Source organism: Tinamus guttatus, unplaced genomic scaffold, assembly GCF_059628265.1.
Source record: "Tinamus guttatus ecotype Peru unplaced genomic scaffold, ASM5962826v1 Tinamus_guttatus_pri_ptg000004l, whole genome shotgun sequence".
Taxonomy (NCBI): Eukaryota; Metazoa; Chordata; class Aves; order Tinamiformes; family Tinamidae; genus Tinamus; species Tinamus guttatus.
Window position 1 is genome coordinate 16,778,533 of NW_028288538.1, and position 13,301 is coordinate 16,791,833.

Consider the following 13,301-nt stretch of genomic DNA (forward strand, 5'->3'; position numbering starts at 1 on the left):
CATGACAAATAGGTATTTGAACATAAAGAATAAAAAAGTGTTCTGATCAATGATGCATTTCTTGTTGCTTCAGGAAACACAAAGGAAAGCAGAAGTTATTTTTTGTGCTTCATTCCATACTTACCCAGTTGACCTAAAGAATTGCCAATTTGACAACAGCATGATGAAAGCCATTTACTGAACCAACATGAAAATGAAACAACTTCTCCCACACTGCGTCTGTGCTACAAAAAACACAATTATGTCAAAAAAATGCAGAATCTTGGCAATGAATGTGGTAAACCAAGTGATGACCTTGTTATTACTGTTTCACATATAGGCACAAAGAGCATGCTACAGAAAAACAACCACCAATGCAGCTGTTTGACTAACCCAAAATATTCATTTAAGTGCTCTACATACAATTCAATGAATACAATTGTAAACAGAACCATTTTGGCCTCCAAACAAAGCAATATTTCTGAAAGTGCTGGGATTTGGAAATCTGTCCTGCATATTTCCAAAAGCAACTAGTTTACATTCTGTTTGATAGGATTAAAGTGTGTTGGAGGTTAACTCACTCAATGAACTTTGGTCATGATCCCAAAGAAAAGTCTGAATACTTTCAGCTATCCTCCTCATCATCACTAATAAGGTCTCTCTTTTCTATGCAGGTCTCTCGTTCTCGTAGGAAATCCTCACGAATGGCTTCAAGTTCAGTTAGTTCAAGACGCACTTTCTCCAGGTGGTAGGTCCTCCTGTTCCTGATCTGACGTAATGGAAAAGGATTCAGGTCTCCAAAAGCAATAGCAGTCAGTTTCCTGTGGAATTATACACGTTATAAGATGACAGACATTGGTCTTTTAAAGCCAGTTTTGAACTCCATCCACATTAATACTTATTACAGAGCTGAAACTTCTGACTTCCTTCACATACCTGACATAGCTCCAAGGAAGGTCTGTAGAGCAGGCAGTTTCAAAAGTGACAAAACGCTCTCAAACTCTCGCCAGTTTGCAAAGCCACGTTGAAATTCTACATGCTGCTATGGTGATTAGAGCCTTGATAACACTGACCAAAAGATGAATGCTTCGCTGATCAGAGTTTAATTGGCTAGGCAGAATAATTAGTGTGTCCAAATATCTGATCAGAGATTAGACATTCCACTTCCTTCACATAATTCTTTGAAGCCAATTCAATATCAAGAGAGTCAGCTCTTTGCTATCCAGGGTTATGAAGTGGTTCAGCAGCCAGATAAAACCCAGGATAATACGAGTATAAAAAAGGATAATGCGGAACATGCATAAGCCAAACTTTGATGTAGTTAGAAAGGTCAGGGATTTTGCTGGTTGGAGCATAAAGGTCTCTGAGCTGGTGTTGGCTGAAGTTAGCAGAGCAGCCAGCAGAGACCACGGAGCAGCTGCAGCCCTTGGGGTCACACAGCATAAGGCCATCACCTAGCACAGCAGTACTGACCACCTCATCCCACTTGCAGCTAGAATCTAGGGTAGAAAAACTTTCTATTCAATTCAGATGTTCAAAATCTATAAAAAAAACTTTTTCTGATGCTTTCCTGTACAAGATGACCTGCTGTCCATATCAATAATTGGTCTCACCGTGCATATTTATGCATTGTAAGTTTCAATATTGTAAAATTTGTGCAAAAACAGTGGAGTTACACAAGCAGCTGGTTTGAGTCGCCCCTCACTCCGCAAGCGCATCCTGCAGGCACGGCGGGACCGGCAGGTGGCACCGCGGCACCGCTCCGTCCGGAGCAGCACCCGGCACATCCGCGCTGCAGACATCTCGGACACGCGGAATTCTGCCCGGCAAAACACCATGGCCGATTACACGGGTGGCGGTGGGGAAGACCCTTTGTCACTCACATCTGCTAAACAACAAGGTCTCCTCTAGAGATCTCCTCTAGCAAGGCTCACTCCCCCTTCCCCTTGCCAGGGTAGCGATGCTGGAAAGGGGACACTGCGGAAGTTCACGCAGGGGACCTAATCATCCTATGCTTTTACATGTCTGCAAAACAAAGGAGAAGCAAAAGCTGAAGCTCTAATGAAATATCTGACGACAAACAAAATTCTGCTCAAATTAAGCAAGAATTTATTTTGGCAACTTTTAGTTTCTTGGGGTATTCACGTGTTTTTTTTTTAAAAAAAGGCAATTATAAACTACATTCTTGAAGTATCTACATATCTTAGATAAGAGAGAAAAAAAAAGAAAAAAGCAGCAATAGCTTCATTCCTTTACTGCTTTAGTGTACTCTTTGCCCCAAACCAAGCACATACTTTTCTGTCCCTTCCAGAGTGGGAATCGCAATCAGCATCTATTTTGGTCACGAGCAGCTGAATATAGCAACTGTTCAGCATTTTTCAAGTCCAAAGGGGAATGTTAAGATATAAAGAATGCTGCTACCCCCCCCAGAGCCTTTGCTGAGGTTTCGGCAGAGATAGCAGAAGCTGTTAGCAAGATTTTTACCCTTTAAGTCGGGTGCAGAGCATTATGCCAGCATCGATCCCAGCAAAACCCTATAGACAGAATTAGACCATTCAGTTTAAACTCATATCCAGGCCGAACTCAAACACAGGAAGTGAAAATAATAAACAGTTCTTGCAGCAGGAGCCAAAGGGTAAGCCTAAGTCCATATGGAATTTATTACAGTAAAAACAACAATAAAAAAATCAAATTAAAATATATTATTTACTACTATGTTTTAACCAAGTCTAAATATCTGTGCAAAATGTATTTTCAGCCATTATAATGATCCCAATAGAGCTTTTCCTTTTAATCTTGATATGTTGCTCTACAGTCTTGTCATCAGAATAACACATTAACATTAAAACATTAAACTTTGATTTACATAAGCCATGCTTCTCATGCAAATTACTGAGGAATAAAATAGCATCCAATTTAAAATATTTGCTTCAAGCATTTTAAAAATCATGCTCTATTTATGTGGTATTAGATTACAATTTGGTGATTCAGAAGGTACCTAAATTGAATGAGGTACAGCTGACAGCTAACACTGAGCCTTTGTTTCTGTTATGAAGCATTTTCTAGCTTAAGTGACCCCCACAATGCGGGGCAAGGCTTTTCACCTATACCTGGAATTCTGAAGAGCTACTGACAAGATGCAATTGCTACCGCAGCAGCCTGTCCAGAAGCATCACAACCATTGCACAGAATTCACAATGTGCTTTCAGCAGCTCTGCTTTTGTTTCCTCTCCTTTTGCAGCCTGAAACAGTTACTCAAACAAAGATTAAAGCAGCTGCAAGGTAAAGCTGGATTACTGATGAGAAATCTCAGGAATCACATGTTTATCTCCAGTTACTTAACTTATAAATATCTAGATTTTTTTAAAAGCAGATCACTCCCACACTACTACACCCATTTGAAAATTCTTTTCAATACACACAAGTCTGAGTTACCCACCTAGCATCAAGGATAGTGCGTGTAAAGTATCGAAGGTACTTGAATATGGACATTGAATCTTGCAATTTTAAGATTTCTTCTTCTTTGTATTTAAAAAGTGCCAGGGCAAATCTGAATATTACCTGATAAAAAAGAAAAACATATGTATTTTTAAGAACAGAGTGCACCCATTCTCATTTTAATCTAAAGTAAACTCAAAGGAACAAAGCTGCTCTTCCCACAGCTGGCATTCGAGCTATCTAATCTCACTCCTCTATTTCCATTTCCTGCTGTGCTCTGCTCCTCCAATCTCCACCCACCAAGAGCTGCCAAAAACTTGCTATAGAGTGTAACTAGCACAAGCTGTTCTATCTAGAATACGATACTGAGTTTTTATACTGTAAATCTTTTGAATTCTGAGTGCCTGTTTAAGTTGCAGAACAGAGACAAATCATTTTGAAAACGAAATTGAGCTTTGCTTAACAATTAGCAAGTTGTATTTCAGTGCCTTGAACTTCCCCAACCTATTGGGAACATATTGAGGAAGTGATACTAGAGGAATCTGACACTGGCTGCCAGTTGGCCCTGGCAGAGGCTGGAGGGGCCTTGTTCTTCATTCTGAAAAGGTTTCAGTAAGTTTTGTACCTGGCAGCCTTTGCAAAATACCTCGATGCTTAAAATTGATTTGAAAGAAAACTCGGCAAGAATACTAGAGTGTCAGAATGCTCAGAGAGGGCCAGCAAAGAATCTAGTTAATATATTATTTTTATCTACTTATTTTATACTTTCTGCTCTCTTCAAGACCCTACATCTGCTTTTAATGTTACTATGTTTAAAACCAATGACTTTCCTTGCCCTGCTGATTTTATTTCACTACAACTTTGAGTGTGAAGCACATGAAATAGTCTCCTCTTTCAGTAATTTATGAGATAGAAGCCCAGACTGTTGGACATTATCATTTAAATATCCATAGCAATAAAAGAAGTATTTGCAAGAGGCAAACTAAATTTTAGCACTTAGAGCAAGTTTTTGCATCTTTTCAATATTTCTAATTATTGCCGCCTTCAATTAAGCTCTCTTCTTTGTAACAGTATCTGTCAGCTTAATGTAATTTAACGGGTGAACAAGACAGCTGCATGTAGGAGCAGATATCACTGCTTGTACATTTACTTATAAGCTTTAAAAAATTGGTGACAGAGAAGTGGCAAAACACTCAGCATTTAGAATTGTGTAACTTGAGCTAACTTGCAGAATATATGAAGTGAAAAGTGTCTTGGCTGGTTATTTATGCACATTTCCTCCCTCTTTTCCTACCAGTGATTCTAACTGACAGGGTTTTCTGCAAGTACCTTCTTCCAATCCATATTTATTCACAATGCAGCATCTCATTAACAGATAACAGCCAGAAGAAAAAAAAAAAAAAAAGTCACTCAGTTCACCTTTGGTCCCTCGTATAGGAAAGAGTCCCATATTTTAAAAAGGATGTCGCTAACGACGCTGTCCACAAATACCACAAGAAACCAGTTGAAGGTGATCAGAGTGTAGTCAACTTTGTACTGTTCAAAATGTGCGTGCAGCCGCGGCAGTTTCTCACTCATTAAATCCTTGAACACACGTTGATCAACCTAGAGACACAAATATGACATGACTGCTCCCAAGTTCACCAAAACGTGGGTTGTTTCAAGGCAGACCTGTCACCAACTTGCGAGTGGTAATTTTTCAGGAGCGAACAGGGAACTGCAGGACTGTCAAATTTAGCTAGGCTACACCCCGGCTGCACCCGCGGCCTGTGAGCTGGTTAAACCCCCGTCCCCACAGGCCCCTCGTGCACAGACCTTGCGCTCCTGCCACACGCCGGCCTGGGGAAGCGCCGGGGCAGCCGCGCGTCCCGGAGCGCTGGCTGGAGGCGGCGCAGAGCCGCGGCTCCACGAGACACGTCTGTGCCCTGCTCCCCCAGAGAGCCGCCCGCTGCCCCGCTCCTCCTGCCCCTACCCCCCGCGGGGAGAAGGGGAATGGGTTAATGCTGCCCAGCTGCTCCTCAGCAGAGCGGCCAAGGGCCGCAGCTCCCAGCTGATCGGTCCCTTCAGTGCCACAGCCCCCAACCTGCTCAGGGTCCTGGCGCTTGGGGCTCACCTGTGGCAGCTCCCCACATCTCACACCATCATTTGGAGTTAAAGGCACTCATTTCCACTTTACTATTTCAGAAAAGGCAGCTTATCAGCCAGTTTCAAAGCCGAAGTTTTAAACGGCTGCACTTCATGGGACCAGGCTTGGTTTGGCATAGCACATACCTGTGATCCTAGCAGCGTCTTAGTGTAATAATCACGAGGCATGAAGACTTCCACTATAGTTACTAGGCACCAGAAAGCATCTTCCTGTTCCAGGTACAGAAGTGCAATCGCCACCAACCTGAAAATAACATTTATTAGGAGAAAAAGACTATTATAACACCACAATATGTACTAAGAGCAATTACAACATAGCATTTGTCTCTGTTCAGAGACACATGGATTAATAGTAGATCACTACCCTGCAAAGCTATTAGTGAAGTTTACAATGAGGTAATGAGATGGCTGTCAGCCAAGCCCAGTACTCTTATTCAATCCGGTAAGCAAGGAGATAAAGCCAAAAGAATGATTTGTTAGAGGCTTTTTTGTCAGGAACTCAGACAAAATAGAGTTTTGCTAGTCTTCAATTTACTCCAGACTCCAAACTTCTTTGTCTTCCCTTATTAAAATGAAAAAGATAGGTAGCTCCTGTATTTCAATTAAAAATGTCATAAATTTAGGAAAAAAAAATCTTTTGCAGGAAGTTCACCCTATGCTTAAGAACTTTTTGAAGAGACTTTACTTTTAAAATAAACTTCCTAAAGTAGAAAAAACATATATTAAAAAAGCACTATCTGTATTCCTGTCTTCCAGTTTCCAATGACTACTATGAAAGAAAGAAAAAAAAAAAACACACAACACCACAAACACCACCACAAACTACCTCTCAGCTTAAACTTCTAATGCCTGAATCGAAGCAAGTAATAAATATTTAACCTGCACCCAAATGCTGAATTGTTCCTAGGCAGTTAGGCAAAAACTATGTTGCTCCAAAAGTCCTGGTTCAGCAAAAGCACTTCTGCCACCTTATAATCAGAGACACGTTGCTCCAAGACAGCAACTGCTGTTTTCTTCGGACGTGCCTTGGGACACACCAGGGACTACTGACGCTAAAAAGTGTTCCCCAAGAAGTACAGAACCACCAAAGGCAGCTGCTCACGACAGTGAGTCAAAGCAGCACACTTCACACCCCCACATCACTCCCTCCTCCTGATAAACTTAACTCTGAACAGCCTCATGTGCCCCACATAACTGAACACTTGACTTAAACTCTGGCTACCATGCTAGGTCCGTTTGTTTCATTCCCTCAACCTTAGCTTTATTTTGACTCCTTATTAAGGTTCCTGACAGAGTTATTATCTCAGTATGCCTAAATAATCCCCTCCTCATCCCCTGCCTGACAAAAAACAGTCTGTGGCACTTAAGTCAATTACTTAACTTTTAGTTTTCAGAAGTTCACTGGTCTTCCCTCATCTTTCATAATGAAATACCGAAAAAAAAAGGGGGGGGGGTGGGGGGATGAATCAACATCTTTTGATATAAACTAGGCTGAATTCATTTCTCCACTGTCCTTCAAGCCCTCATCTCTGCTCCCTTTACTGCTTTAACCCAGATAATACCTGAATCTGCTTAAGAGATTTGTAACAGAACTACACCATCTTTAGAAATAGGGAGGAAGCACATAGAGAGATAGGAGGGATAGCATCTGCCCTTCTCCCCACCAAGAGGACAACTTTGTGTGACGTTTTCCTATCAATTTCTCTATTTTTCATTCCTAAATCCTCCAGAAAGGCAGTGTGAAAGGGCATTCTTCTTCTAGGCAAGGTTTATATAAAACAAAGCAGAGAATTTGAACTCACAGGAGGGACCTAAAAGCCCCGTGATCCAATCTGAAAATGCTTCCTTCTGAAAAAAGCTTTGGCCAGAGAGAGGCCCTAACACTTTGCACTGCACTTTAATATATCCATCCCTTCTGCAGGGCATATCTCAGATAATGAGGTTGCTTCAGCTCCAAAGGCCTTACCTATCCTAGCACCTGAACTAGGGCACAACAAGACACCTCTGGAACTGCTTCATCAGAGTGCTGAGGTGTTGGGGACTTAGTATTCCTACTTAAAATAACACCTTCCTGCATTTACAGCTCAAGGTATTGAAGCTGATTCAGCAGCCTCTGATTGCAAGGACACTAAATGTTGAACTCCACAGCCCCGTAACAGCAGAATCACTCTGAAATTTACTTGAAGTCCAAAGTAATATACCTCAAGGGAAACAGAGATCTGCAGCCTTCATAGTATGAAAAGCTTTAGAGCACTTACCTGTTAATTTAAAAAAGAAAAACAGCCTGCTAACAATCTCTCACTCACAAATGCAAAAAGATAACCTAAAGGTGACGACATGAAGCCAAAAGTTACATCTTGAAATAGCACATTTTTTGTGAGAGTTAATTTCAATTTCAGTTCTTCTGCAAAGCTGCATTTACAAGTTTCATTACCACTTTTTAAAACATATAAGCCAGAACATTTATCAGCTTAATTAAAATCTAGAAACATACAACCCATAGGGAAATTTGGTGCCCAGAGGTATGATGTATTTACAATCTGAAAGGTTCATCAAACCTTTCACTACATTTTTCAACACAAGATTTGTAAAATCTTACCTGTTGAGACCTTGGCAATATCCTATATCAGGATTCCTCCACGAAAATGCCAGCAACACATTTCGCAGCTTCTGGATCCCTTCAGATGTTGGTGAAGAATAATGTTTGTTGTTTGGTAAAGTTCTCAAGAGATCCAACTCAATTTGTTTAGATGCTGGATTTTGCTTCTCCAGAGCATTTTGAAGCAAGGTTTGGAAATAGCCAGGAACAGTGCTGTCCTTGAATTTTTTAACATGGAGATTGACACACCATTTCCACATCTTGGAACGATGCTCATGTGGAATTCCAGAACGTATAAGATTCTTCAGTTCTACACAGCGAATCATCTCTCTGTTCATCATGCTTGCAAGATAGTTTTCCCATTTTACCCCTGTAGAGATCTCTCTATTTTCACTAAGGGAAAGAGATCTCAGGTCCAAAGCTCGTGATTTTGCTACTAGTTTTTCCTCTTCATCATCCTCTGGGACCGTCTGGAATCCATATATATCATATTCACTGTAAGAAAAATAGATGGTATATAAAAATGTGTTCTGCAATTTATAACTCAGGATTGCATTCTAAGATTACTTCAAATAGTCCCTCAAGTCACTTGCTGACATTTTAAAGAATTTGTAACAGTTATTATTTTTTCTATACCATATCTTGTTTTTAAGAATAAACCCATATTCAGAAAGTTGTTCCATAGTCCAAGGTATATCAGGGCACACATTTTAAGTGACTTAGATAAGCACATGAAGTAATTTGCACTCATTTTCTTTTAGTACTCAAGCTTCAGCAGCTATTCAGCAATATTTGATTCTAAATTTCATACTGTACTTAAATTCTACCATATATTCCTAAGGACAAAAGAACGTCATGATTATACCATCATTCATAACTGGAATCATATCAAGAAAAACACCACTAAAAGTCCAAATATATATCCCCACTGCCTGTTTTCTGGTGTTACAGCCTAGTCCACCAACACACACTGGTGATGATATCTACAGATACCTCCTGAACCGCACCAAGTGTTCCACCTCAGAGCCAGGCACTTTGCCAGTGACAGTATTTGCTGCTTCTGCTACAGATAACACACTTGGAAAACAACCACTTCTTTACCTCTGTAAGAAATTTATATAAAACATACACAGGCATTTTAATGGGACTCCATTACCTGACCAGGTGTGGTTTGAAAAACGCTTGTTCTGGTTGTTCATTCGTTTCTGCTTTCAAAGCATCTTCTAGCAGCTGTGCAATGACCTCGCGGGTAGAGCTCTGCTCCTCAGAGCAAACAGGAGCCTTCATTTCTTGAAGCAAGATCAAGTATTTACTTTCAATCTGACAGAGTTTGGCTTCCAAGCTAGTATACTGCAGAAAAGAATATATATAACATTTCTTCAGAAACTTGGTTTTACAGAATATTTAAAACATGGATCCATTTTTTTTTATTATGTTTTTATGGTGCTTATAAACTTGAAACCCAAGAACAGCTGGCTTTACTTTTTCTTTTCTGCATCGGCAGAAAACAAAGCAACTCTTCTGGCAAATAATAGTTATATGTTGATCTGATTGTACTACTATAAAGTTCTGCATATGATACACTTCTGAGAGAAAATGGAGATACCTGTTACTTTATACTTTCACAAAAAGTCTTTTCAGGCTGAACAGCAGCCCAAAGACTTTCCCTCATTAGTTTATCCACACACACAAAAAATATTTTACTGTATGAAGTAAAACTCAATCATTTTGTGCTCTTAATATACCAGGGTTATTCTATGCACAGCTGAAGACAAAGAACTTAACAGAAAATTAAATATATGATGTCTAAATTACATAGGTTCAAACACAGCTCAATTACAGTATGCAACCCTTATGATCATTTTTTTAATGCCACAAAAAAATTAACCTTTGGACCTTACCACTAGGTACCTAGTTTCCAAAAACTAGAGTAAATCCCACTAAGCTACAGTTATCTTGCTTTAACTGCAGATGAGTATACACAGAAGAATATTTCTGTACGTACATTTATGCCTGTGTCTAGAAAATTAACTTCTTATTACAAACTTTAGTTAAGCTTTTGAAGAAAAAACAGATTCAGAAAGTACATCCTGTATCAACTGACTTGTCTTTTCAAAGCAACTCCACTATTACATTTAATACCTTAAAATCATTCCATTTCTGTTACACTTCTGTTATATTTGTTTGGTTTAAAACTGAGTTTTTGAAAGTTGCTTTATATACTGCCAAAATGAAAACATGCTGCATTAGTCTGACCTTTGCCTGCCATTCTCTCTCGCGCGCTTCTGCATTTCTTCGTAGAGCAGAAAGTTCCAGAATCTCCTTATTTAAAAATTTATTCTGGGTCTTATAACCCTGAAGATTGTCCTGTTGATAAAAAAGGAAACTGGAATTTTAATAAAAATCTCACAGACAGTAAACACCTACCAGAGAAATTATACCACAGAACACGGAGCAAGTAGCTAACAGGACTGATGAAAAATAGCAGGATCAAACTGTGTTTGGCTCTGGCCTCCCCAGGAGGAGGCAGGTAGACGCGTGAGCAGGAGCCCTGCCAGGCTGCCCGGGGTCGGGGCCGAGCAGCTGCCGCAGGAACGCGAGGGCTGCGAGCACGGAGCACGCAGCAGGACGGGACCAAAGGCCCCTCGGGCTGCCTTTGCCATCCCCCGTCCACAGGCTCCACGTTTGGCTCCGTACAAGTCTTCCAGAAGAAGCAGCCCCAGGTAATTCCCTCTGCCCTGAGCTCCACAGGGCACTTCTGAACCTGGAGGTCTGGGGCGAAGGAAGGAGGGCACCTCCATAACTGCTCCACTACTCGCACCCCCAGGGCAGCTGCCGTCTCCAGTTCTGTTCTGCTTTCTGCCAAGACTACCCATTTCTACAGTTTCAGTTTCCAAAACTTTGTGGGGTCAAATATAGGAAAGAAAAATAAGAATATTTGGATAGGCTTTAGTAAAGGAATCACTTTTATTCCAAGTGACTTGGAATTATCATCAGTTTGGAATAAAGCATTTACCCAAGGAAAGGAAGATTATTCAAAATAAGAATTTAAGTAAAATGGGTAGTTTCCATAATTTCACTAAGGCCACCTCTGACATATTCAACCAAGGAAGCCTGAAGAGAAAAATTGCTTTGATAGCATCTGAAGCAATATTAACAACAGATTATTATACTCCTGCTTCTCTTTTCTCCTGGGATTCCCCCTCCTCTTTTGTCATTCTGCACAAACTTTTTCTTACCCCTCACTTTTAAGATTCATGGTCTCCTTTGTTTGTTTTAAAGGGAGCTTCCTGGTTGATTTTTCTCTATGCTTACATTTTCTTCTTACCCTTACTTCTTTCCTGTTCCTTGCATTATTTCTTACATCACTCCTCCACACCAGTGATTAAGTTACTGAAAGCACAATACACTGTACTATAGAAGTACAGACCAGTCTAAAAGTCCTGGTTAGCTTGCCACACAACAGTTCAAAGTGTAGATTTGAAGCAGAGAAAGCCTCAGGTGATGAGTATCTTGGAGAAATGCTGCAGCGATCTCCCCAGACAGTATAGCAGACTAGAAAGTTTTTATAGGGAGCAGAGATTGCCCTATCCACCAAGACAGAGACATTGCTCTTACTTTTAGTCTGTCCAGTTCCTGTAGTTCCTTATTAATACAGGTAGCCATGGAGGAATTTACTGCTCCACTTTGGGAGGATGTATTGTCCTCGCATTCACTGAGTTGACGTGAAAGTTTCATGATCACCTCATCTTTAGCTTGAATAGTTTCCATCAACATACCCAACTGCTCATTGAGTTCTCCAACTTTACATTTCAGATTCTTTACTTCCTGCTGCAGACTATCTTTTTCCAGATTTAACTTTTCAAGCTGGTTGTTCAGACCCAAAATTTGGTCATCTTTTTGGTGCAACAGCTCTAATTTGTCTTTGGGAACCCCCTCACAAAGACGGCTTGCAAAATATTTATCGTATTGGGAAGACCGGACTGTTTGCTGTAGAAGTCGCACAAGTTCCTGAGAAGAATAAAAAACAGAATTTAAAGTGAAGAAAATAGCAGGAAATTTTATAGCTTAAAAAAAAAAAAAAGACATTGCTTTAAAACAAAAGTCTCTTGCAATACTTCCACTTTTGTTTTCTACTTCCTTATTAAAAAAGGACAGGCACCCATGTCTATGGGAATGCAAATAGGCTGGACGATTGCAACATTTATTGGCTTGCACAAAAGTCGTGTGGATTTCGGAGGGGGGTGTAGGCACACATATAAAAAGCTGTTCTTAAGGCAGCTGCTTAGAGTAATATCCTGCTTGAATCCTTGCTGGCATGGGATCCTATTCTGACTTCCTGACAAAAGGAAGTGACAAAACAGAACCTGACTGTGTACGAAACACAGGTTAAGGCTTGACCTCTTCCTCTACTTGGCTTATCAGCCAATATCCATTTGAAGTCTATCATATGCAAGTTAAAAAAAAGCAAAACTTAAAGAAATTCTGGAACAACTTCTACTAGAAGTTCCTACTAGAAACCAGACTGCAAAAAAGCCACAAAATAATATTCCTTCAATTCTAAACCAACAGCAAACACTACGAAAGGAAGAGCTTGAGATTCACAAGCAAGCAGTTCCTTGCACTACTATGGATCACTGCCTTTCCTGTTGCCCATGTTTAGTTAATGGTACAACACTGTGGAACCAGAAGGAGCATAAGTTCAACTCTAGAAAGATTTGCAAGATAGATCAGTGGAACAGTGTGGGGTGTCGTTTGCCCCCCCCCCCCGCTTTTTTTTTTCTCTCTGTAAACTGAGTTTTGACACTAATCAAGAAAGCAAAGAAAGGAAATTAGTTTTATGAAATTCCTAAAAGTGTCCAAGAAAAAAAAAGAAATCTGGAAGTTAAAGAGCTGAAAATCCTTATAGGCATGGCTTGAACAGGCCACGTATCCTGACACTGCTGCAATGCGGTAACACATTAGGGCCCTTGGCCCCAACACGTTAAAGGGAACAGGAGAGCTGGAACTACATGCTCAAACACCAAGCTATCCTCTTCAGAAATATCTGTGAATGAGATTTTGAGGAGAAGGTTGAAACAAATAGATATTCTCTGCCTTTCTTCCTTGTGGCTTGACATGCTTTATAGATAGTATTAAG

General features: G+C 40.3%; 1 protein-coding gene across 1 annotated transcript in view; it reads right to left on the reverse strand.

Annotated features, from left to right (window-relative positions):
• Window positions 1-253: 253 nt before the first annotated feature.
• Window positions 254-13,301, reverse strand: part of TBC1D2B (TBC1 domain family member 2B) — a 29,027-nt gene continuing 15,979 nt past the window's right edge. The window contains exons 6-13 of the mRNA XM_088520024.1: window positions 11,780-12,172; window positions 10,418-10,528; window positions 9,318-9,511; window positions 8,162-8,656; window positions 5,689-5,806; window positions 4,837-5,022; window positions 3,419-3,540; window positions 254-800 (exon numbers count right to left, since the gene is read on the reverse strand). Coding sequence (XP_088376150.1) covers window positions 605-800; window positions 3,419-3,540; window positions 4,837-5,022; window positions 5,689-5,806; window positions 8,162-8,656; window positions 9,318-9,511; window positions 10,418-10,528; window positions 11,780-12,172 — 1,815 coding nt within the window. The 3' untranslated portion in view covers window positions 254-604. The remainder of the gene's footprint in view (window positions 801-3,418; window positions 3,541-4,836; window positions 5,023-5,688; window positions 5,807-8,161; window positions 8,657-9,317; window positions 9,512-10,417; window positions 10,529-11,779; window positions 12,173-13,301) is intronic.